Source organism: Stomoxys calcitrans, chromosome 1, assembly GCF_963082655.1.
Source record: "Stomoxys calcitrans chromosome 1, idStoCalc2.1, whole genome shotgun sequence".
In the NCBI taxonomy this organism is placed as follows: Eukaryota; Metazoa; Arthropoda; class Insecta; order Diptera; family Muscidae; genus Stomoxys; species Stomoxys calcitrans.
This window is the reverse complement of record NC_081552.1, coordinates 9367222-9391617: the sequence shown is the minus strand read 5'-3', so window position 1 is coordinate 9391617 and position 24396 is coordinate 9367222. Positions and strand designations below refer to the sequence as shown.

Below are 24396 nucleotides of genomic sequence, written 5' to 3'. Positions count from 1 at the left end.
AATCTACCCAACCGATCAACCCCCTACATCAAGCACCTGCCGGCTAAAGCGCTTTACTGACCGGCACCAAGCAACATCCTGCCCCGAAGAGCTTAGAACATCATTTTGAATTGTATATACCGAAGTATATTATCAATTATTTATTTATTATATAAGTGTGTTATTAATTGAAGTTTGTGTGTTCTTACAGGTAAACCCTGGACGGCTGGCTGTCCCAGAAAGGGATTTATAAGTGTGTTATTGATTAAAGTTTGTGTGTTCTTACAGGTAAACCCTGGACGACTGCTGGCCTACCTCAGCCGTAGATAAAACTACGTTACACTAGGCACTTGAAATTTTAGCAAAAATACTGTAGGTTGGTTGGGATTTTAATATTTGATTGAAATTTGGAGCTATAACGTTTTCTAATACATTCAACAGATGTGCCAAATATAGCCTGAGTCGGTCTTAAACCTGATACACATAGCTCCCATATGTATCTCTCGAATTTACTTCTTCAGCCTCTAGAGGGCGTAAATCTTATCCGATTTGGCTGAAATTTCCCACAATGACTTCTTCTATAAATTTCAACATACGTGACAAGTATGGCACCTGAATCGGTTTAAAACTTGATATAGATTCCATATTAACCGATCCCCAGGTTACACTTCTTGATCCCCTATGGGGCGCAGTTCTTATTCGAATTGCCTGATATTTTGCACAATCAACAATCCGGCCACAACCTTCAACAATACGCCCATAACCTGACGATGGACATTCCATTAAGAAACCGGGACATACATACGTTTTAATAACCGAATTCGAACGGCGTGTTGCAGTGTGACATCTCTTTGGGGGAAGTTGTTACATGACATAATACCTCACAAATGTCGCCAGTATTAGGAGAGGAAAACCACCCAAAAAAAAAAAAAAAAAAAAACACAAGTTCGGCCGGGCCGAATCTTATACACCACCCACCATGGATCGCATTTGTCGAGTTCTTGCCACGGTATCTCTTTTTAGGCAAACAAAGCATACAAGAAAATAATTGCTATGTTATTGGAACAACATCGAGTTATTGCAGACCATAGTAGAAGCCATTGTGTAAAATTTCAGACAAATCTAGTAAGAATTGCGCACTTTAGGGGCTGAAGTAGGCTATAATATAAGTTAGGCTATAAAACGATTCATACCATTTTCGACACATATGTAAAAGGTCATGGGGGCAGCCGTTGTACAAAATTTCAGCTAAATCGGATAATAATTGCTCCCTCTAGTGGCTCAAGAAGTAAAGACCGCAGATGGGTTTATATGGCAGCTATATCAGGTTATAGACCGATTTGAATTATTCTTAGCACAGTTGTTGAAAGTCATAACAAAACACCTGATACAAAATTTCAGCCAAATCGGAACACAATTGCGTCCTCTAGAGGCTCAAGAAGTCAAGACCCCAGATCGGTTTATGTGGCGCTATATCAGTTTATGGACCGATTTGAACAATTCTTAACACAATTGTGGAAAGTCATAAAAAAATACGTCACGCATTATTTCAGCCAAATCGGATAGAAATTGCTCCATGAAGAGGCTCACGAAGTCATGACCCTAGATCGGTTTATATGCCGGCTTTATCAGGTTATGGACCGATTTGAACTATTCTTTGCACAGTTGTTGAAAGTCATAACAAAACACCTGATACAAAATTTCAGCCAAATCGGATAATAATTGTGTCCTCTAGTGGCTCAAGAAGTCAAGACCCCAGATCGGTTTATATGACAGCAATATCAAAACGTAGACCGATATAGCCCATTTACAATCCCAACCGACCTACACTAATAACAAGTATTTGTACAAAATTTCAAGCGGTTAGCTTTACTCTTTCGAAAGTTAGCTTGCTTTCGGCAGACAAACTGACGGACATGGCTAGTTCGACTTAAAATGTCATGACGATCAAGAATGTATATACTTTACTAGCTGACCCGGGCCCGCTCCGCTGCGCCTTCTTTTACTTTATGTGGAAAATTTATTTTCGAAGATCTTTTAGTGAAATACCATGCTAAATTGACAACGAGTTGTAGTGTACTTCATTCTTAAAATACTTCATTTCAGCCCGATATTCTCATGGAGTCTGATATAGTGGTGTTTTCGGGGGAGAGGTGGTCCCTCAGATACTTGGCCCTGAAAAAATATCATCATCGTGCTCTTCTCTCAAATACCTTTTATTTAAACCCCATATTGCTATTGGCTTAAGAGAAGTTTGCAGGATGAGGCGTCCCCCAAACACATGGCCCCGAAATAGGTTATCACATTCGTTTTATAATCTCAAAAACCTTTCATTTGAGCCACATATTGGCATGGTCGAAAAATTTTTTCGCTTTGGGGGTATTTTGGGAAAGGGTGATGCCCTAAATACATGGTCCTAAATTTGGATATCAAATTCCTATTCTACTCCCAAATACCTTTATTTGAGCCCCATATTGCGATGTGGTCTATTTTGGGAAAGGGGTAGACCCCCAGAAAATTTGTCCCGAAAGTGGGTATCAATTTCATATGAGCCCCACATCGACATGGTCGGTAAATATATCCGATTTAGGGGTGTTTTCGGGATTGGGGTGGTCCCCCAAACACTAAGCCCGGAAAATATATCAGCAAAGTGCTCTATTCTCATATATCAAAATATCATTTATTTGAGCCCCATATTGTCATCGGCCTCAAAATTGGATATCAAATTCGTTTTCTAATCTCATTTAAACTCCTTTTTGCAAAAGTCAGCAAATATGTCCGGTTTGGGGTATTGGCCCTAAAAACTAAAAATATTTAGTTCCACTCTCTTTAATACCCAAATTGTCTTGGTGAGCAAATACGTCCTACTTGGGGTTTGTTATGGTGGTGGGACGTCCGCTAGACAGTTGGTCCCTAATGTTGATATTAAATCCGTGGTCTACTCCCACTTACCTATACTTTGAGCCCCATATTTCCATTGTCGGCAAACATAACCGGCTTGGGGGGTGTTTTGGGGGATGGGCGGCCACTCAGTGAGTTGGCCTTGAAAATATATATCGGATTCGTGTTCCACTTTAAAAACCCTCTTATTTGAGCCTCATATTGCAATAGTCAGAAAATACTTACTATTTGGGTGGGTTTGTGGGGGTGGCGTGGCCCCATAGACACTTTTCCCGAATATTGATATCAAAGTGGGGCTTTACTCCCAAAGACCTTTCATTTGAGCCCCATATTGGTATGGTCGTAAATTTGTCCCCTTTGGGGGATGTTTTTGGTGAGAGGCGGCCCCCCAAACACTTCGTATATTGTCGTGATTGGTCTAAATATATGTTTGGTAGGTTTTAGGGTGGGGCAGCCCCCCTAGGTACCCCATCCGAAATTTGGATACCAAACTTTTGCTCTTAGGGTACAATATGAGAGCACACAAAATTTCGCTTTGATGGGATTATTTAACAAATCCATTAAAACTAAGCGGTTCCAAAGAATACCTTCTGCAATTTCCCGTATCGTAACACACTGTGAATGTTTCAACATCCCATACAACCAGCCACGTATCAATTCTAATAGAGAATACCCAGCTCTTGTCTCCCTTTGGAGGTTTTGGAAGCACGACACCTCTCTGGAGGTTTATCAACAGAAATTTTTAGACATACGAAACAATTTGACAGGTTTCAGTTTTGTATATACCGATGGATGAAAGACAAATTACTTGGTAAGCTACAGCGTAGTTGAGGACGATAGTATTACCAGAACCGCCCTCCTTCCTCTGCATTCCACGGTCTTTTCTGCTGAATTTATTGCTATTTAACAGGCTCTGAGATACGTAAAGAGTATTAAAGGTAAATTCGCCATTGTGACTCATTCACTTTCGGCTATCGATGCGATTTCCAACCCGAACAACGGCGTTGGAAATTCAGACTTTATAAAAAACATTTGGAAATCGATGAGAACGAGGGTTAAAATCATTTGCATCCCTGGTCATTGTGCTATAAGGGGAAATGAATTCGCCGATCACAGCCAGAGAGGCTGGCAGACGTGCATTAACTTGTGTTTTAACGACATCTAAAAATATTTGAAGAAGGTATTAAGATCTAAAGGGGTCGGGCTATTGGATTATACCTCTTATTGGTACAAAGACCTTAATACTGATAGGCAGACCCTTCAGAATTTAATTGATTTCCTTATAAGGACCAACCTCCATAATTCCATTTAAATTTTTATATATATATATATATATATATATATACATATATATATATATATATATATATATAAATATATATATATATATATATATAGCTGATCTCTTTTCAGGGCTTAGTATTTGGGGGACCACCCCTCTCCCCAAAACACCCCTAAATCAGGTATATTTGCCGACCATGTCAATGTGGGGCTCATATGAAATTGATACCCACTTTCGGGACCAATTTTCTGGGGGTCTACCCCTTTCCCAAAATAGACCACAAACAGCAATCATTTACTCACCATCGCAATATGGGGCTCAAATAAAGGTATTTGGAAGTTGAATACGAATATCCAACGGTGGGACCATGCGGTGGGACCCTTTTCCCAAAAAAACCCCAATGGGTAAAAATTTGCCGACCATGCCATTATGTGGCTCAAATGAAAGGTATTTGAGATTGGAAAACTAATTTGATAACCAATTTTGGGGCCAAGTATTTTGGGGACGTCTCATCCTACATACTCTACTTAAACCAATGGCAATAAGGGGTTTTCAGCCAATTTCAGCCAAATCGGACAACATATGCGGCTTCCAGGGGCTCAAGAAGTCAAATAGGGAGATCGGTTTATATGGGAGCTATATCCAAATATGAAACGATATGGCCCATTTGCAATCCTCAACGTCTTACGAGGCAGTGAGTCGTGTTGTTCCACTCGCGCATCCTTCTTCAATTTGGCCCAGATTGGTCCAGATTTGGATATAGCTGCAATATAGACCGATCTTTGGATTTAAGGTCTTGTGGCCCATAAAAAGGGAATGTATTGTCCGATTTCACTGAAAATTGGGACACTGTGTGAGTGTTAAGCCCTTCGACTTCCTTCTTCGATTTGGCCCAGATTTGAATATTGCTGTCATATGGTCCGATCTCTAGATTTTACGTTTTGGGCCCATCAAAGGTGAATTTTTTATGCGATTACGCTGAAATTTTGGACAGTGAGTTGTGTTAGTCGATATCCTTCTTCAAAACAACCCAGATCGGTCCAGATTTGGATATAGCTGCCATACAGACCGATCTTTCGATTTAATGTCTTGGCCACATAAAAGACGAATTTATTATTCGATTTCACTGAAATTTTACACATTGACTTATGTTAGACTTTTCGACATCCATGTACTATTGGGTTGCCCAAAAAGTAATTGCGGATTTTTTAAAAGAAAGTAAATGCATTTTTAATAAAACGTAGAATGAACTTTAATCAAATATACTTTTTTTACAATTTTTTTTTTTTTTTGAAGCAAGCTAAAAGTAACCGCTGATAACTGACAGAAGAAAGAATGCAATTACAGAGTCACAAGCTGTGAAAAAAATTGTCAACGCCGACTATATGCAAAATCCGCAATTACTTTTTGGGCAACCCAATATATGGTTCAGATCGATCCATATTGGCCAAAAAACCAATATTGAACCAAAATGTCACAGTGACAGTAATTATGAGACCATTCTATGTCCTTGTCGAATTTGGTCGAACCATATTTCGATATAACTGCTATAGGTGCATATATAATAAATTTTTCTCGGATTATGCCGAAAAGTTCTTTGCACATGTATATACTCAAGATGGTGGGCCGGACCGAAGTTAATGCCTTTTTAAATGTTTTCTGACTTTCTCGCAATGCTTGCCATAGTACCACGTTGACCTACTTGCAAATAAATTGTTTAAAAAAAATCTTAAATCACCTCATATAAAGTCCATTGATCGCTGTCTGGATACCTTTCCGGACTCAAATCAAATAATGGAGTGTGACAATATGGAGCATGAGTTATGTGATGAAAATCAAAAATCAAATTAGCCATCGCATCTTTTCCATTTTTCAAGCTTATAGGTTTGGTAAACGAATCATTTATTCCTTCAAGATTATTACGTTGCTCATAATACAATACTAAGTTACTTGAACACACTGATAAACATTTTATTATATCGCAAATACAACCGCGCGTTTCACTTTTTATTGGGACTTCTGTCCCATTTACCAGCATAGAGTTAAATATTCGAACAAACTTGGAAGGTATTTCTATGCCGTTGTATACGTATGAACCATTCGCAGATGGTGTAACATTGGTCAAATTCACTGAAAACTCGTAGGAACAATTGGCAAGAGCTACATTTTCGCTAAGTATTAATGACATGGAAATCAACACCATTAGGGCGTAAATTAAATATGCCTCTCCAGGCATTCTTTATATATTCCTTTCTTTTTTTTTAATACTTCACAATGATTACTCCACAGCTTTAGAAAATAAACTGAATAGAACATCTTATACACAACTGTTCGCTGTAGCAATATTTCAACTTTGTTGCTTATGACGAAAGATCTGTGGTATTTTATGTTTGTGGTTTTATCTATTTCTGTGCTTCGTGGAAGATTTGACATGCGAATCTACTGTTTTAATTTTTATGTATTTTTATACACCCACCACACATTATGATGTAGAGGGTGTTGGTATACTAACTTTATTATGCCATTTGTAACTTATCGGAATATTGATATGTATTAGAATTCTCAGAACTGTTTTAACGAAAATCTTTAGTTAAAATGCGATAACAGAAGATTTAACGATTTAGCATTCAGTAGTCACTTTTAACGATAATCGACATCATTGAAATCAGCTGTTTTCATTAACGAATAGAAAATTGTTGATTAAACAACGGACAATTTTTATAACCACCACCATAAGATGGGAGTTTACTAATCTAGTCATTCTGTTTGTAACACTTCGAAATATTGATCTGCGACCCTATAAAGTATATACAATATATTCTGGATCCTCTCGACATTCTGATTCCATCTAGCCATATCCGTCCGTCCGTCCGTCTGTCGAAATCACGATAGCGGTTGAACGCTTAAAGCTAGCAGCTTGAAATTTTGCACAAATACTTAATATTCATATAGGTCGTTGGGGATTGCAAATGGGCCATATCGGTTCAGATTTGGATATAGCTCCCATATAAACCGATCTCACGATTTGACTCTTTGAGCCCCTGGAAGGTGCAATTTTTGTCCGATTTGTCTGAAATTTTGCATGTAGTGTTCTGTTATGACTTCCAACAACTGTGTCGGCTATCTTTACGCGTTCGACCGCTATTGTGATATCGACAGACAGACAGACTGACTTGGCTAGATCGACTAAGAACATCGGGACGATCAAGAATATATATACTTTATGGGGTCTTAGACGAACATTTCGAGGTGTTACAATAACTAGATTAGTATACCCCTATCCTGAGGTGGTGGGTTTAAAAATGATTATTTACAGAGGCTCAGGAGTATTTTCCTCCCCTGTTATACCCTCCACCATGGGATGGGGGGTGTACTAATCTCGTCATTCCGGTTGTAACACATCGAAATACGGATCTGAGACCCAACAAAGTGTATATATTCTTATTCGTCTTGACATTCTGAGTCGATTTAGCCATGTCCATCCGTCTGTACGTCCGTCCGCCTGTCTGTCAAAAGCACTCTAACTTTCGAAGGAGTAAAGCTAGGTTCTTGAAATTTCGCATGAATACTTTTTATTTGAGCAGGTCGGTTGGGATTATAAATGGACGAACTCGGGCCATGTTTTGGTATAGCTACCTTATAAACCTATATCGGATTTTGAATTCTTGAACCTCTAGAAGGCAGAAATCTTATCCGATTAGGCAAGTGACAGCAAGTGTTTTGATTTAATTTCCAACAACTCTGCCAAATATGGTCCAAATCGGTTCAAGACCTGATATTGCTGCCATATAAATTTATCTTGGATCTAGACTTCTTGAGCCGCTAGAGAGCGCAATTATTATCCGATTAGGTTGAAATTGTGCACGAAGTGTTTTGTTATAACTTTAAAAAACTCTGCTAAGTAGGGTCTAAATCGGTTCATAACCTAATGTAGCTCCCCTATAAAACGATCTTCGATCTTGACTTCTTGAGCCTCTAGAGAGCGCAATTCTCATCCGGTTTGGCTGAAATTTGGCATTAAATATTTTATTTTGACATCTAAAAACTCAACAAAGTATGGTCTAAATCGGCTCATAACCTGATATAGCTCCTATATAATCCGATCTCGGATATCGACTTCGTGAGCCTCTAGAGGGCGCAATAATAATCCGTTGTGGTTGAAATTTTGCATGAAGTGTTTTGGTTTGACCGTCAACAACTGCGCCAAGTATGGTCTCCCGGTTATTCTTCTTGAGCCTCTAGAGGGAGCAATTCTTATCCGATTTAAGCTGAATCATTGCACAACGACTGTTAAATGTCATGCAAGAACATTTAACATACGTGTCAAAAATGGTCTGAATCGGTCCATAACGTGATATAGCTCCCATATAAACAGATCTCCCAATTTTATTTCTTGCGCCACTGTAGGCTGCAATTCATATCCGATTTGGCAGAAATTTTGCACAATGAATTCCACTTTGTTCTCTAACAACCAAACTATGTATGGCCCCTATCGGTTCATAACTTTGTATAGCTGAAATAGCATAGCAATTCTTATCCATTATCTTTTGTTTGCCTATAAAGAGATATCTGCCAAAGAATTTGACCAATTCGATCCATGGTGGAGGATATATAAGATTCGGCCCGGCCGGACTTAGCACTCTTTTACTCGTTATGCCATCCACCATAAGATGGGGGTATACTAATTTCGTCATTCTGTTTGTAACTCCTCGAAATATTCGTCCAAGATCTCATAAAGTATATCTATTCTCAATCGTCATGACATTTTAAGTCGATCTAGCCGTGTCCGTCCGTTTGTACGTACGTCTGTCTGTCTTTCGAAAGGACGAAGGAGTAAAGCTAGCCGCTTAAAATTTTGTACAAATGCTTCTTATTAGTGTAGGTCGGTTGGGATTGTAAAAGGGGTATATCGGATGTTTTGATACAGCTGGCATATAAACCGATCCGAACAAGGATAATCGAGAGACAGGTTTATATGGGAGCTTTATGTGGTTATATACTGATTTGGACCGTACTTGGTACAATTGTTGGAAGTCGTAACAGAACACCGCATGCAAAATTTCAGCCAAATCGGACAAAAATTGCGGCTTGTAAGGACTCAAGAAGTCAAATCCCGAAATTTGCTATGTTGGTCTGCACACCAATTTGCCAACAAGTAGAATCGGGCGCTCAAAAATTTTCAATATTTTTTTGTCTAATGATTTCCAATATCTATGCTAAACATGATCCAAAATGGCCCTTAACCTGACGAAGCTCGAAGTCGAAACCGGATAATTTTAATATAATATTTCTAGGTGTTACATAGGGAATAGCGAAGTGAGTATACCCTAATTCTATGGTGTAGGGTATACAAAGACATATTTATGGCAAATCCTCAGGAATTGGAAAAATTCGTGTCAATAATAAAATTTGCATATACCTCGGCATTTCGCACGTAATAATGATCTTAACCGCCACCATAAGATTGGGGTATACTTGTCTATTCATTCCGTTTGTAACACCTCGTAATAGTGATCTGCGACCCTATAAAGTACATGTATTCTCGATCGTTTTTACATTCGGAGTCGATCGAACCATGTCCGTCTGTCTGTGCCCCCGTCTGGCTGTCTGTCCGCTAATAGCGGTCGAACGGGTGAAGCTGGCTGCTTAAAATTTGCACACATGCTTCTTATTGATGTAGGTCATTGGGAATTGCAAATGGACCGTATCAGTTTAGATTTGGTTATAACCCCCGTATAAACCGATCCAGCAATATGATTTCTTTAGCCCCTAGAGGACGCAATTCTTATCCTACTTGGCTAAAATTTCGCACAATGTTTTTTACTATGACCTCCAATATTTATGCCGAGTATGGTCTGAATTTCACTTAACCGAACCACGTTTTACTGAAAAATACAGCTAAGTGAGGTAAAATAGATTTAGTTTCAGCATTACCTGCTTCGAACAATTTCTAAAATTCGAATGATATAATTCCTATATAAGCTGATCTCCTTTTTTAAAAGTAATTGAAAGTACTGATCAAGGGCTTTCCTTGGTGAAAGGTATATAAAATTCGACTCTGCAGAACTTAATGCGGTTTTACTTGTTGTTGCTTCTTATTTAACCAACACACAGGGGATGTCCCTTGATAAACAGTGGAAATATATCCAGAGGATGTTGTGAATATTGTTTCAAATTTATGGATCTTTCGATGGAAAAGACATAAGCCGGAAGACCATCTTCCTCAAACAGTAAGGGAGAAAAATGACTATGTCTTAAAAACGAATGTGAATTCCTGGAAGGTCTTGTATTTCTGCCGAAAATTCTTGCATACACCATGAAAGTATCGATCGAATGGTACCACGCAACCCACATTTCGATGATGGTCCAAGTGGAACAACAGATTGGGTTAGCATACAGTTTCATCTCAACACCATCGCTTCTCCCTATATAAATCTCCCAATTTAACTTTAAAGCATCTGGAGTGGGCACTTTTTATCCCAAACTTTGTAGGTATTGATTCGTAATGATGTTCAACATCAGTGCTATATTGATAGTCATTAATTAATTTAATGATTTGACTTCTTCAGGATTTGGAGGGCTCAATTTTTACCGAATTTACATATTTGACCCATAAAGATATGGTCTGACCGAACTTATCCCTACTTAGCATATACATTCTGCATCGTCCTAATGTTTTATGCCATGTCTAGCCATGCAATTTTGCATACATTCAACTTTTTAATGTAGACTCATAAAAATTCGTTTAAAAAACTAACAAAAAAAAATTAAAACAACAAAAAGTTTTACTAAAATGAAACACCTGTATTTTTTTCTAGAATAGCAAAAATTTACTATTATTTTCAGATCACAAAAAGTTGAATTTATCCTGCAAATATCACAAATGCTTTAAAATCTTGCAAACTACATTTTAAAGAGACAGTTTTGTTCTAATTTTCTGCATAATCATTTTACGATTTCTAACAACATCAGGACTGCGGAGTCGGAGACGATCAATTTTCCCCGGAAAAATTACCTCGATACCGACACCGGCTAACATTTTAATTTAAATTTTGTCATTAAAATATTATCTCTAAAAAAATTGCAATATTCAATATTGTTTTCAGAAAAAACGTCATAGAAATTTTGTCTTTAGAAAAATTTAGGAAGGGGGAATAGTTATCTAGTCACTCCGTTTGTAACACCTCGAACTATTGACCTAAGGGCCTATAAAGTATATATATTCTTAATCGCCTCGACTTTCGAAGTCGATCTAGCCATGTCCGTCTGTCGAAATCACGATAACGGTCGAATGCTTAAAGCTAGCAGCATCAAATTTTGCGCAGATACTCAATATTGATGTAGGTCGTTGGGAATTGCAAATGGGCCATAGTGGTTCAGATTTGCTCCCATTAAAACCGATCTCCCCATTTGACTTCTTGAGCACCTGGAAGCAGCAATTTTTTGTCCGATTTAGCTTAAAATTTCAATATGGTATTCCAAATTGGTCAAGAACCTGATATAGCTCCCAAATAAACCGATCTCCCAATTTGATTTCTTGAAATTATTAAAATTATGCAATTTTATCAATTTATTTTGTATATATTTTTAGCAGAATCCATGGTGGTGGGGTGCCAAGATTCGGCCCGGCCGAACTTAGCACGATTTTACTTGTTATTTATTTATTTGTTTCTTCTGCCCAACACGACAATCTTACATATAAAAATCAATTTGTGTTTGTTTGTTTGTTTGTTTGTTTGTTTGTTTCACTTCTTTTCTAAAAAACGTTGGATATTGTTTTCGATAAAAGTAAGAATTTTTTGCAAGAATTTTGAAAAATATAACGTTTTTATACCCACCACCACAGGATGGGGGTATACTAATCTAGACATTCCGTATGTAACACCTCGAAATGTTCGTCTAAGACCCCATGAAGTATATATATTCATGATCGTCTCGACGTTCCGAGTCGATCTAGTCATGTCCGTCTGTCGAAATCATGATAGTGGTCGAATGCGTAAAGCTATCAGCTTGAAATTTTGCACAGATACTTAATATTTATGTAGGTCTATGGGGATTGCAAATTGGTCATATTGGTTCAGATTTAAATATTGCTCCCATATAAACCGATCTCCTGATTTGCCTTCTTGAGCTTTTGGAAGCCGCAATTTTTGTGCGATTTGGATCAAATTTTGCATGCAGTGCTAGACTTCTAACAACTGTGCCAAATACAGTGCAAATCAGTCTTTAACCTGATACAGCTATGTAAACCGGTCTCTCGATCATCCTTGTTCGGTTCCTAGAAGCTTTAATTTTTGCTGGTTTGACAGAAGTTTGGTAGGTAGAATAAAGTTTTGCACTTCAATTAAATTTATTTTGTATAAATCTTGATCGATCTGGGCCAATTTGAAGAAAGATGTAGAAGGGCCTAACACAACTCACTGTCCCAAATTTCAACAAAATCTGATCATAAATGTGGCTTTTATGAGTCTAAGACCCCAAATCGGTGGATCCGTCTATGTGACAGCTATATTCAAATCTGGACCGATCTGAGCCGAATTGGAGAAGGCCTAACACAACTCACTGTTCCAAATTTCAGCACAATCGGATAATAAATGTGGCTTTTATGGGCCTACGACCCTAAATCAGCGGATCGGTCTATATGGGGGCTATATCAAGATATAGTCCGATATAGCCAATCATCGAACTTAATCTGCTTATGGGCAAAAAGAGAATCTGTGCAAAGTTTCAGCTCAATATCTCTATTTTTAAAAACTGTAGTATGATTTCAACAGACAGGCGGACGGACATGGCTAGATCGTCTTAGATTTTTACGCTGATCAAGAATAAATATTCTTTATAGGGTCGGAAATCGATATTTCGATGTGTTTCGAACGGAATGACAAAATGAATATACCCCCAATCTTCGGTGGTGGGTATAGTAATATTTAAAGCCCTCCATGTTGCCCTAATGATTTTTGTCACTGGACGTACCTATGGCGAAACTTTACTAATTGTAAATTTCCGAGTTTACCATCCGCCCATCACTTTTTATCCAACACTGGTCTGTACGCTTAAATTCTCGCCATCTCTCTCTCTCTCTCTCTCTCACTCTCTCTTGAATAGAGGCTAAAGAGAATATTTATCGAACCGCTAAACGAATAATCATTTACGGCTATTGAAACACTTTTGCCATTAAAGAGTTTTTGGTTTTACAACAAATGAATGGGATTTTTACCTTAGGAGAAATTGCTGAATGGTTCACAATAAATAAATTTAGTTACATTCGACACTACTACGTTTTTGGCTATCGTGTGATATGTTGAAGCGAAATGTTACATACTAACAATAAAAGAAAAACTTCATAATTAAAGTATTTTGTTTCTCGTAAAAATGTCTCAAACGTTTTTTTTTTGCGTGCAGGTCTTAAGACTTCCAAGACGATTGTCTCCTGGACCACATAGGTAAGTGAGGTCATCAAAAGGGGCATCAGCCACCCTGTGCAAACTGTGGTATAATAGATGAAGTAGCCTAAAATGAGCGATAGAAAAATCAAATTCCTAGCTATTATGTATTGCAGGTAGTTGAAAACGGGAAATTATGGCCATGCTAATCAGAAAATACCATATAGTCAGCGATTCCAGATAGGATATAAAACACTTATTATAAAATCCTTTCAGTTTTAGCTAGCAGGAGTAGATCACAATCGTAGCCGCAAGGGCAGGGAGCACAGCATTGTTGCAATAGAATGGAGGTATAAGGAACACATTTTAAAACCAAACCATTTTAATTTATAATTTAGTGGCTGTAGAATTATCTCCTAACAAACCTATTCCATTGAGCTCAACATTCCATTCCATGTCCATGTTCCATGTTCTCCAATGTAATAGTTGTAGGGATTTACAGGTAGTACAATTTTCCTTTCTCCGAAAACAGATAAGCATCAAAACAGTATTCAGTTTGATCAAGAGAGTGACATAGTAGAGATCCGTTCTGAAATAAATAAAAAAGTTGGAAGTCATAACAGAATACTACGTACACAATTTCAGATCAATCGGCAAAAATTGCGGCTTACAGGGGTTCAAGAAGTCAAATCGGGAGATCGGTTTATATGGGAGCTATATCTAAATCTTAACCGATATGGCCCATTTGCAATTTCAAATGATCTACATTAAAATTAAGTATCTGTGCAAAATTTCGAGGGGCTAGCTTTACCGCTATCGTGATTTCGACAGACGGACGGACATGCCTACCTCGACTCAGAACGTTGAGACGATCCAGAATCTGTATATTTTATAGGGTTTTAGACGAATTCTTCAAGGTGTTACAAACGGAATGACGAAACTAGTATGGGGCTACACTTATCTAGTTATTTCGTTTATAACACTTCGAAATATTCGTCTAAGACCCCATAAAGTGTATATATTCTTGATCGTCTCGACGTTCTGAGTCGATCTAGGCATGTCCGTCCGTCGGTCCGTACGTTCGCCTGTCGACATCACGATAGCGGTCGAACGCGTAAAGCTAGCCCCTTGAAATTTTCACAAGTACTAAATATTGCGGTAGGTCGTTGGTGATTGCAAATGGGCCATATCGGTTAAGATTTAGATATAGCTCCCATATAAACGAACTCCCGATTTGACTTCTTGAGCCCTTTCAAGCCGTAATTTTTCCGATTTGGCTTTGTTATGACTTTCAACAACTGTGCGAAGCACAGTCTAAATCGGTTTTTAACATGATGTAGCTCCCATCTAAACCGATCTCCCGATTTGACTTCGTGAGTCTTTGCAAGCCGCAAGATTTGTGTGATTTTTTAAAAATTTCTTATTATCCATATTTGGAAATAAGCGATTTATGGCAAAATATATCTATCTATCTATCTATCTATCTATCTATCTATCTATCTATCTATCTATCTATCTATCTATCTATCTATCTATCTATCTATCTATCTATCTATCTATCTATCTATCTATCTATCTATCTATCTATCTATCTATCTATCTATCTATCTATCTATCTATCTATCTATCTATCTATCTATCTATCTATCTATCTATCTATCTATCTATCTATCTATCTATCTATCTATCTATCTATCTATCTATCTATCTATCTATCTATCTATCTATCTATCTATCTATCTATCTATCTATCTATCTATCTATCTATCTATCTATCTATCTATCTATCTATCTATCTATCTATCTATCTATCTATCTATCTATCTATCTATCTATCTATCTATCTATCTATCTATCTATCTATCTATCTATCTATCTATCTATCTATCTATCTATCTATCTATCTATCTATCTATCTATCTATCTATCTATCTATCTATCTATCTATCTATCTATCTATCTATCTAGCTATCTATCTATCTATCTATCTATCTATCTATCTATCTATCTATCTATCTATCTATCTATCTATCTATCTATCTATCTATCTATCTATCTATCTATCTATCTATCTATCTATCTATCTATCTATCTATCTATCTATCTATCTATCTATCTATCTATCGTTGAAAATTTGCAACGAACGTCAAGTCATTAAAAACAGCTGATTTTATAAAGAGAAAATAGCTGTTTTCAATGACTTGACGAACGAATCGAGTGACAACAAGCAAAACCGTGAAAAGTTCGGCCGGGCCGAATCTTACATATCCTCTACCATGGATCTTATTTGTCATTTTTTTGTCCGATATCTCTTTATAGGCAAACAAAGGATAATGGATACAAATTACAAAGCTATTGAAGCTATTTCAGGTTATCGCCCGAGTCGGGCCATGCTTGATTTGGCTGTTGGAGGCCATAGTAGAAATCATTGTACAAAATGTCAGCCAAAATTTGATAAGAATTGAGCCCTATAGTGGCTCTAGAATTAAAATCGGGAGATCGATACATTTGGGAGCTATATCAAGTTATGGACCCATTCAGACCATATTTGGCACGTATGTGGAAGGTCATAGGAGAAGTCGTTAAAGTAATTTTAGCCAAATCACATAAGAATTGCGCCCTCAAGAGGCTCAAACAATCAAATTAGGAGATCGGTTAATGTGGGAGCTATATCAAGTTTTAAACCGGTTTAAACCATACATAGCACAGATGTTCGAAGTCATAACAAAATATCTTATACAAAATTTTAAACAAATCGAAGAATTGCGGCGTTTAGGGGCTCAAGAGGTCAAGATCCAAGATCGGCTTATATGGCTGGTATATCACAACATAGACCAATACGACCCTAGCTTTATCCTTTCGTGAGTTAGCGTGCTTTCGACAGATGGACTGACCGTCATGGCTAAATCGACTTAGAATGTCAAGACGATCAAAAATATACGTATATACTTTATAGGATCTCAGATGAATATTTTGGTATTTTACAAACGGAATGACGAAATTATTGGGTTGCCCAAAAAGTAATTGCGGATTTTTTGAAAGAAAGTAAATGCATTTTTAATAAAACTTAGAATGAACTTTAATCAAATATACTTTTTTTACACTTTTTTTCTAAAGCAAGCTAAAAGTAACAGCTGATAACTGACAGAAGAAAGAATGCAATTACAGAGTCACAAGCTGTGAAAAAATTTGTCAACGCCGACTATATGAAAAATCCGCAATTACTTTTTGGGCAACCCAATAGTTTATGATGGAGAGCATAAAAAGAAAAAACAAATTTTGTGGTCTACGCCGTAAATTTTTGTACTGAAGTCTTAAACTATACTATTATTGAAGGAATATCCAGTGCTGAAATTTTTTTTACTCCCTTATCCTATGCGTGGTGGTGCTATTTAAGCGATTTAAGTGTGCTCTCTTTTAGTAACCTAAAACTAAAAATATGTTATTCAAATTTCGGATGAGGTCCGCACCAAATATATTTATAGACCAATCACGACAATATCGGACTCAAATGAAAGGTATTTAGGAGTAGAATATGAATCTGATACCTAAGTGTGGGACCAAGTGTTTGGGGGACCACCTCAACCCCTTATACACCCCTAAATCGGACATATTTGCCGACCATGGTAATATGGGACTCAAATGATAGGTTTTTGTGAGTATAATACAAATCTGGTATCCAAATGTGGGACCAACTTCCTGGGGGGCCAACCCTCCCCAAAAACATCCCCTTAAGAGGACAAATTTACGGCCATAATATGATCCCACGCCAAAGTATTGGCGTTCGAACCCTGTCCGTCTTGGTTGCTAGCTTTAGGTCTTAGCCACTAGGCTTACTTTGCCTGGCAGGACGATTGGGTTTTTGTTAGGTGGGGTGCGCTTCAACTGCATATGAATTGCCATGGCCGTGCATTGGCTTACAAAACTGGTTTATTACAATTGTTCTACTTGTTTTGGGTTGCGCATCAGAGTTGCGTTAGTATTGGTGGTATTTTTATGTGGAACTTTTCGAAATAGCTGCAATTTTATAGGATTGCAGTAAGTATAGGATTATTTTTAAGTATATGATTATTTGTTAAGTAAAGGATTATTTTTTTAGGGCTATCCTGCCAATTTACTAAAGGGACATTATATTCTTAGGCCAAACATTTTTGGAAGCTTCGATTTTTTGGATTCCTCCAATAAGGATTTTGGACCCTGACGAGAATTAGATCTTGTATTTTATTGCTGTTTTTCCCCTTTCTGTGGTCCCATACTCATCTTTACATTTTGTTTTTACACCATTGGTGTGTATGCCAAATCCCTACGAGTAAAAAGACACCTTTATTGTGGTTTTGAAAGGCCACAATGACTTGCGGATACTCTTCTTTTGGGTACGGGCAACCCTCATCGGAAACCCGCTAAAAGCTTCTTTTTGAATCCCTGGAGCTGGTAGAAATTGCAGCATAGGCGCAGGGAAAATACCCTACGTCAGCCACAGAATTTTGTGATTTGTTAAAGTGTTGTGCGCGCAATTTTATTAAGAGAAACCGTCCTGAAATCTTGGAAAAAACAGAAATTTCACGCTCATAAAATTTATATTAGTTTTTTTATCAGTAAAAATAATTTTTATGCCCACCACCGAAGGATGGGGGTATATTCATTTTGTCATTCCGTTTGCAACACATCGAAATATCCATTTCCGACCCTATAAAGTATATATATTCTTGATCAACGTAAAAATCTAAGACGATCTAGACATGTCCGTCCGGCTGTCCGTCTGTCTGTTGAAATCACGCTACAGTCTTTAAAAATTGAGGTATTGAGCTGAAACTTTGCACAGATTCTTTTTTTGTCCATAAGCAGGCTATATCGGACTATATCTTGATATAGCCCCCATATAGACCGATCCGCCGATTTAGGGTCTTAGGCCCATAAAAGCCACATTTATTATCCGATTTTGCTGAAATTTTGGACAGTGAGTTGTGTTAGGCCCTTCGACATCCTTCGTCAATTTGGCTCAGATCGGTCTAGATTTGGATATTGCTGCCATATAGACAGATCCTCCGATTTAGGGTCTAAGGCCCATAAAAGCCACATTTATTATCCGATTTCGCTGAAATTTGAGACAGTGAGTTGTGTTAGGCCCTTCGACATCCTTCGTCAATTTGGTTCAGATCGGTTCAGATTTGGAAATAGCTGCCATATAGACCGATCCTCCGATTTAGGGTCTTAGGCCTACAAAAGCCACATTTATTATCCGATTTTGCTGAAATTCGGGACAGTGAATTGTGTTAGGACCATCGACATCCTTCGCCAATTTGGCCTAGATCGGTCCAGATTTGGATATAGCTGCCATATAGACCGATATCTAGGTTTTAGGTTTTGGGGCCATAAAAGACGCATTTATTGTTCGATGTCGCCGAAATTTGAGACAGTGAGTTAAATTAAGCCCCTTAACACACTTCTGCAATATTGCACAGATCGGTTCAGATTTGGATATAGCTGCCATATAGACCGATATCTAGGTTTTAGGTTTTGGGGCCATAAAAGACGCATTTATTGTCCGATGTCGGTGAAATTTGAGACAGTGAGTTAAGTTAGGTTCTTCGACTTCTTTCTTCAATTTTGCTCGGATCGGTCCAGATTTGAATATAGCTGCCATAAAGACCGATCTCTCAATTTAAGGTTTTGGACCCATAAAATAGGCATTTATTGTCCGATTTCACTGAAATTTGACACAGTGACTTATGATAGGCTTTCGACATCCGTGTCGAATATGGTTCAGATCGGTTTATTTATATAGCTACTGTACTTATTAGTATTTGGTCCAAATCGGTCCAATAACTGATATGGGGCAAAAGGTATGAAAGTTTCACCGAATTTTGATGAAAGGTGGTTTATATATATACCCGAGGTGGTGGGTATCCAAAGTTCGGCCCGGCCGAACTTAACGCCTTTTTACTTGTTTTAGTTTAAATTAATCAAATTATTTGTGTAAATATGCAGAAATCGGGAAGTCGGAGATTTAAAATCGTCGCATGCAAAATTAGTAGTGAAAGTACATATTTTTTTAATCGGGTGTTAAAATTAACAAAAACACATTTACAAAAACATTTTTTCCAACAACAATTACTTAAAAAACTCCTAAAACATCCCTACTGCGGAAATGCAGTGACGGATCTTTCATCGTGGGACCCGTGAATATGTAAGTGAGTCATACCTTTTCCTTTTATCGATTCCTTGCACAACCAACAGTCAACAAACTTTGACACTGGTCTTACCGACCAGATCATTATTTTCCCCAAAGTCACCAAAAGTTGAAAATGGCAATGATGTTGACGTTTGGAGTGTAGGTGAATTAAACTTACTTGTGACAAAAATCAAAAGACTTCTTTCATTTCTTAAAATAAATTGTGTATAAATTAAATAAGTGCGAAATAGCCTATTTTGCTAGAGCCGGTCATACCAGCCGGTAGATCGCCAGTTCAATCCCAGCTCGTGCTGAATTTCTAAAAGTTGTTATTGTTAAAGAATTAGAGTTTGTGCTTAACTTATTAACTTCATTTCATTAATAGTTATTTCCAATAATATAATTATGATACTATTTACAATTATCATATAATACTGAGGTTAGAGATACCATTAAACACATTTCTGGTGGGATATGCATACGACATTGCCACTTTCATCACAGTAAGAAATACGAACAAGGTGCAACGAAGACTACAACAGGTCATGATCGGAACTAGATATTTTAATCCCATGGGCTACGGCTAGCAATGCAAAATACTAGCTTCTTCTGCTCACGAACAAACACATCCGCACAGAGATAGACATGTGGATCGAGGACATCGGCTTGCCCACTAGAGAACAAATTGTCGTTTACAACCCAGATGCGGCAACAAAAGTGGCGAAGGCAACGGCCCAACTAGAGCGATTAATGGCGAACATCGGTAGACCCAAGCCAATGATGGAGGCCTGCAATAGTATTCTTTTATATTAAAGCGAGATTTGAGGTAAATCCATACAGATCAAATGCTAAGACGCTGTTTTCGGTAGAGAGGACGGCCGATGTAAGAGTTACGTCATCTTACCGAACGGTGTCTCAACCCGCAGTTCTCGTCATTGCCGGTATAATGCCAATAGAACTACGGGCCGTAGAGGAGGCAAAATATATGAAGCCAAACTGAACCCCCAACAGGAATCCATATTGGAAGATATTCGACAAAACATGCTGAGCATTTGGCAGTGAAGATGGAATAATGACACGAGAGGCATATAAACCTTTAAGATCATCCCCGATATGAGACAATGGATCGATAGAACGAAATGCGACGTAAACTTTTAAGTGATGCATGCAATATCTGGAAACGGATACTTCCGCAAGTACCTACACAGAATGGGAAAATACAGCTCGCCATTCTGCATCTACGAAAAAGAGGTGGTGGATGATGCAGGGCACACAGTCTTCCACTATCACCGCTGGGGCGACAGCCGGGCAACTAGAATAGTAGATCGGTAAAGAGATACTCAGGTCAAAGAATTTAGACAGGACATCAATGATATAGCAACTGCTATATGTAGAGGGCACCTGGACGCCGCAATACTGAAATATATGGCGTAAGTGTCTACCTCGAAATAATGCGAGAGCAGTGCAGATGTGGTTTGATAATCCCAAGAGATACGGTGGGTTTTTAGCCGGTAAAGACCGAGACCGAGCATAGCATACGACGAGGGGCGACGGCCATTGTTAGATACGTAAGGCAATTTTCCACCTTATTCCCAAAAAAAATACTGTTAATTTTTATGTTAAATTTTAATAAAGGCGGTTATATTTAGCTCCCATATATATGTATTTTATTTAGCTTCCATATACATCTCCCTATTTTCACATATTAATACGGATTATTTTTAACCCATCAGAATACCTCCATCGAAGTTCAATAAATTCGGTTCAGGATACAGCTTCCAATTTACACTTACAGGGTAGATGTAGGGTATTATATAGTCAGCACCGCCCGTCTTTTTTAGTTCATTACTTGTTCAACTTGATTTTGACATAGTATAATTTAAAAATTTCGATCACATGCTTACAATCAACGTGAAGAAAAGAAAGAAATCACCAAACACATTTTTTTTACAAATTACCTCATATAAAGTCCATTTATCGTTAGCTTCCATCTCTGGCACCAGCACATATTCTTTTTCGCACACACTTCCCATAATGTGGTGGAAGTCTAGCATCAAATTAAACTCAGATATTGAACCATTAATCAGTGTTATATTTTTAGTATAGCCAATATCGATATCACTTTTGACTTTTATGCTTTCTTGGTAGTATACTCTAAAACTCTCTGTGCACACACGTAAGCATTTTTTCACCATACAAATGCAGCCACGTTTTTGAATATTTGCCAATTGATGTTGATCGTTTTTACAATTTCTTTTTGGCATTTTATAATCGAACACCAAATGCGGCGGTATTACAACGTCCTCATAAGGGTATGCACCATTTTCATTTGGTGTCACACCCGTCAAATCTACCGAATAATTATATAAACACTTTGCGACAGATGTATCGAAACGAGGAGTTAAAATTAAAACTAGAAATTTAAGGGCGAAAAATATTGAGCAATTCATTATTTTTGCCATGATCCGTTTGTAGAACGCAAGTTATGTGTTATTATTATTCCGTCTGACTAATAAAATGAGACTGTGCCATGACATTCAAGTCATTGTAGAGCAGAGTGATTTTATATCGACCAATAATATTGCCAAGATTTTGCTAATGTGTGTGTGTGTGTGTCAAAACCTCAAGAATTTAATTCTTCATCCGTTACAGGGCAACGCGAAATTAACTTTCCCAAGACTAATGAAATTTAAACATTTATGTAACTAAAGCTCCAATTCTCATTACAAGAATCAAAGAAAGTAAGAAGATGGTAACAAGATCCATGGTAACAAGTGAAAACGTGCTAAGTTTTTTCGGGCCTGGTAACCAACACAATAATTTCGCCAAAAAAATTTACACATATTCACTTAGTTTATATTTAGTGTTCAAAGTACGTTTGAACATAAAACCGTGTGCTAATGTGTGCACACGACCCACTGTACATAACGGTACATCGATGTTATTTGTTAATCGCTGTTTCCTTTTGTCTGCGCATTTGTTTACTTGGTATTGTTGCTTGTCGCTTGGAAAGTCAACCATTTTCGCGGGGTCTAAGTGACAAGCAACAACCAGAAAAAGATCAGTCTCGTTTGGAACCTTAAACTACAATTCTTTAAATAAAGCTAACTACAATTAATAATTCAATTCTACTGCCTACTTATATCTAATGACCTCTTAAACCATTGAATGAACAACAACTACAATAAACAATTACAACAACATTGAATTTAAACACCTGATTCTCCCTCTTTTTATACCGAAAGGCAAAACTCTTAATTTGACCCCAAATATTTAGAAAAGTGTAAAAATTCAAATTGGGTAATAATTGACACTTAAAAATTTTGTAGGACCGAGGCGACAAACTTTGAAGTTCCACCAATAGATCCCCGGGCTTTCTGAAGCCTTGTAATCTTGCTTCTAATCGGGTTAACACCTAGGTCGTAACCACTCAGAAAATCATGAAGATGTCACAATTCGTTTATAAATTACAGTGTTTTTATACCCTACACCTACAGGGTATTATATAGCCATGTCCGTCTATGAATCCATATATTCTTGTAATCAAGGTACAGGTCGTATTTGTTGTCCAATTTTTACGAAAATTTGCAAATATCGCTTTTTTGGCTCAAGAACGAACGCTATTGATTTTGGTAAAAATCGATTCAGATTTAGATATAGCCCCCATATATATATATCGCCCGATTTGCACTTTAATGGCCGTAGTAACTATATTTTTCTTTATTTTATATATGTAACTATATAACCGATCTGCACAAAATTTGGCACGGATTGTTTGGTTACTGATCTAAACATATCTGCAAGACTTTATCAATATCGGTTCAGGTTTAGATATAGCTCCCATATAAAGGGTGATTTTTTTGAGGTTAGGATTTTCATGTATTAGTATTTGACAGATCACGTGGGATTTCAGACATGGTGTCAAAGAGAAAGATGCTCAGTATGCTTTGACATTTCATCATGAATAGACTTACTAACGAGCAACGCTTGCAAATCATTGAATTTTATTACCAAAATCGGTGTTCGGTTCGAAATGTGTTCATTCACCGTAACGTTGCGTCCAACAGCATCTTTGAAAAAATACGGTCCAATGATTCCACCAGCGTACAAACCACACCAAACAGTGCATTTTTCGGGATGCATGGGCAGTTCTTGAACGGCTTCTGGTTGCTCTTCACTCCAAATGCGGCAATTTTGCTTATTTACGTAGCCATTCAACCAGAAATGAGCCTCATCGCTGAACAAAATTTGTCAAAATTTGAACACATTTCGAACCGAACACTGATTTTGGTAATAAAATTCAATGATTTGCAAGCGTTGCTCGTTAGTAAGTCTATTCATGATGAAATGTCAAAGCATACTGAGCATCTTTCTCTTTGACACCATGTCTGAAATCCCACGTGATCTGTCAAATACTAATGCATGAAAATCCTAACCTCAAAAAAATCACCCTTTATATGTATCGCTTGATTCGCACTTTAATAGCCGTAGTAATTCCAATGTTCAACCAATCTGCACAAAATTTGGCACGGATGGTTGTGCTACTGATCTTAACATATCTGCGAGATTTCATCAAATTGGTTTAAATTTGGATGTAGCGCTCAAACACATTTATCGCCTGATTTGCACTTATATGGCCATAGTAACAACAATTTTCCAACGATATGTTTGAAAGTCGG

At 37.5% G+C, this 24396-nt stretch overlaps 1 protein-coding gene across 3 annotated transcripts in view; it reads right to left on the bottom strand.

Moving 5' to 3' along the window:
- The window catches only part of LOC106089777 (G-protein coupled receptor Mth2-like), a 35372-nt gene extending 13131 nt beyond the window's left edge, over positions 1–22241 (bottom strand). For 2 of the 3 annotated variants that reach the window (XM_059360853.1, XM_059360856.1), the window contains exon 1: positions 21676–22241. In XM_059360853.1, the coding sequence (XP_059216836.1) occupies positions 21676–22179 (504 nt within the window). In that variant the 5' untranslated portion in view covers positions 22180–22241. Of the gene's footprint in view, positions 1–5900; positions 6444–21675 lie in introns of those variants that run through there. The other variant, XM_059360855.1, reaches the window with a different exon arrangement.
- Between the last annotated feature and the right edge of the window lie 2155 nt (positions 22242–24396).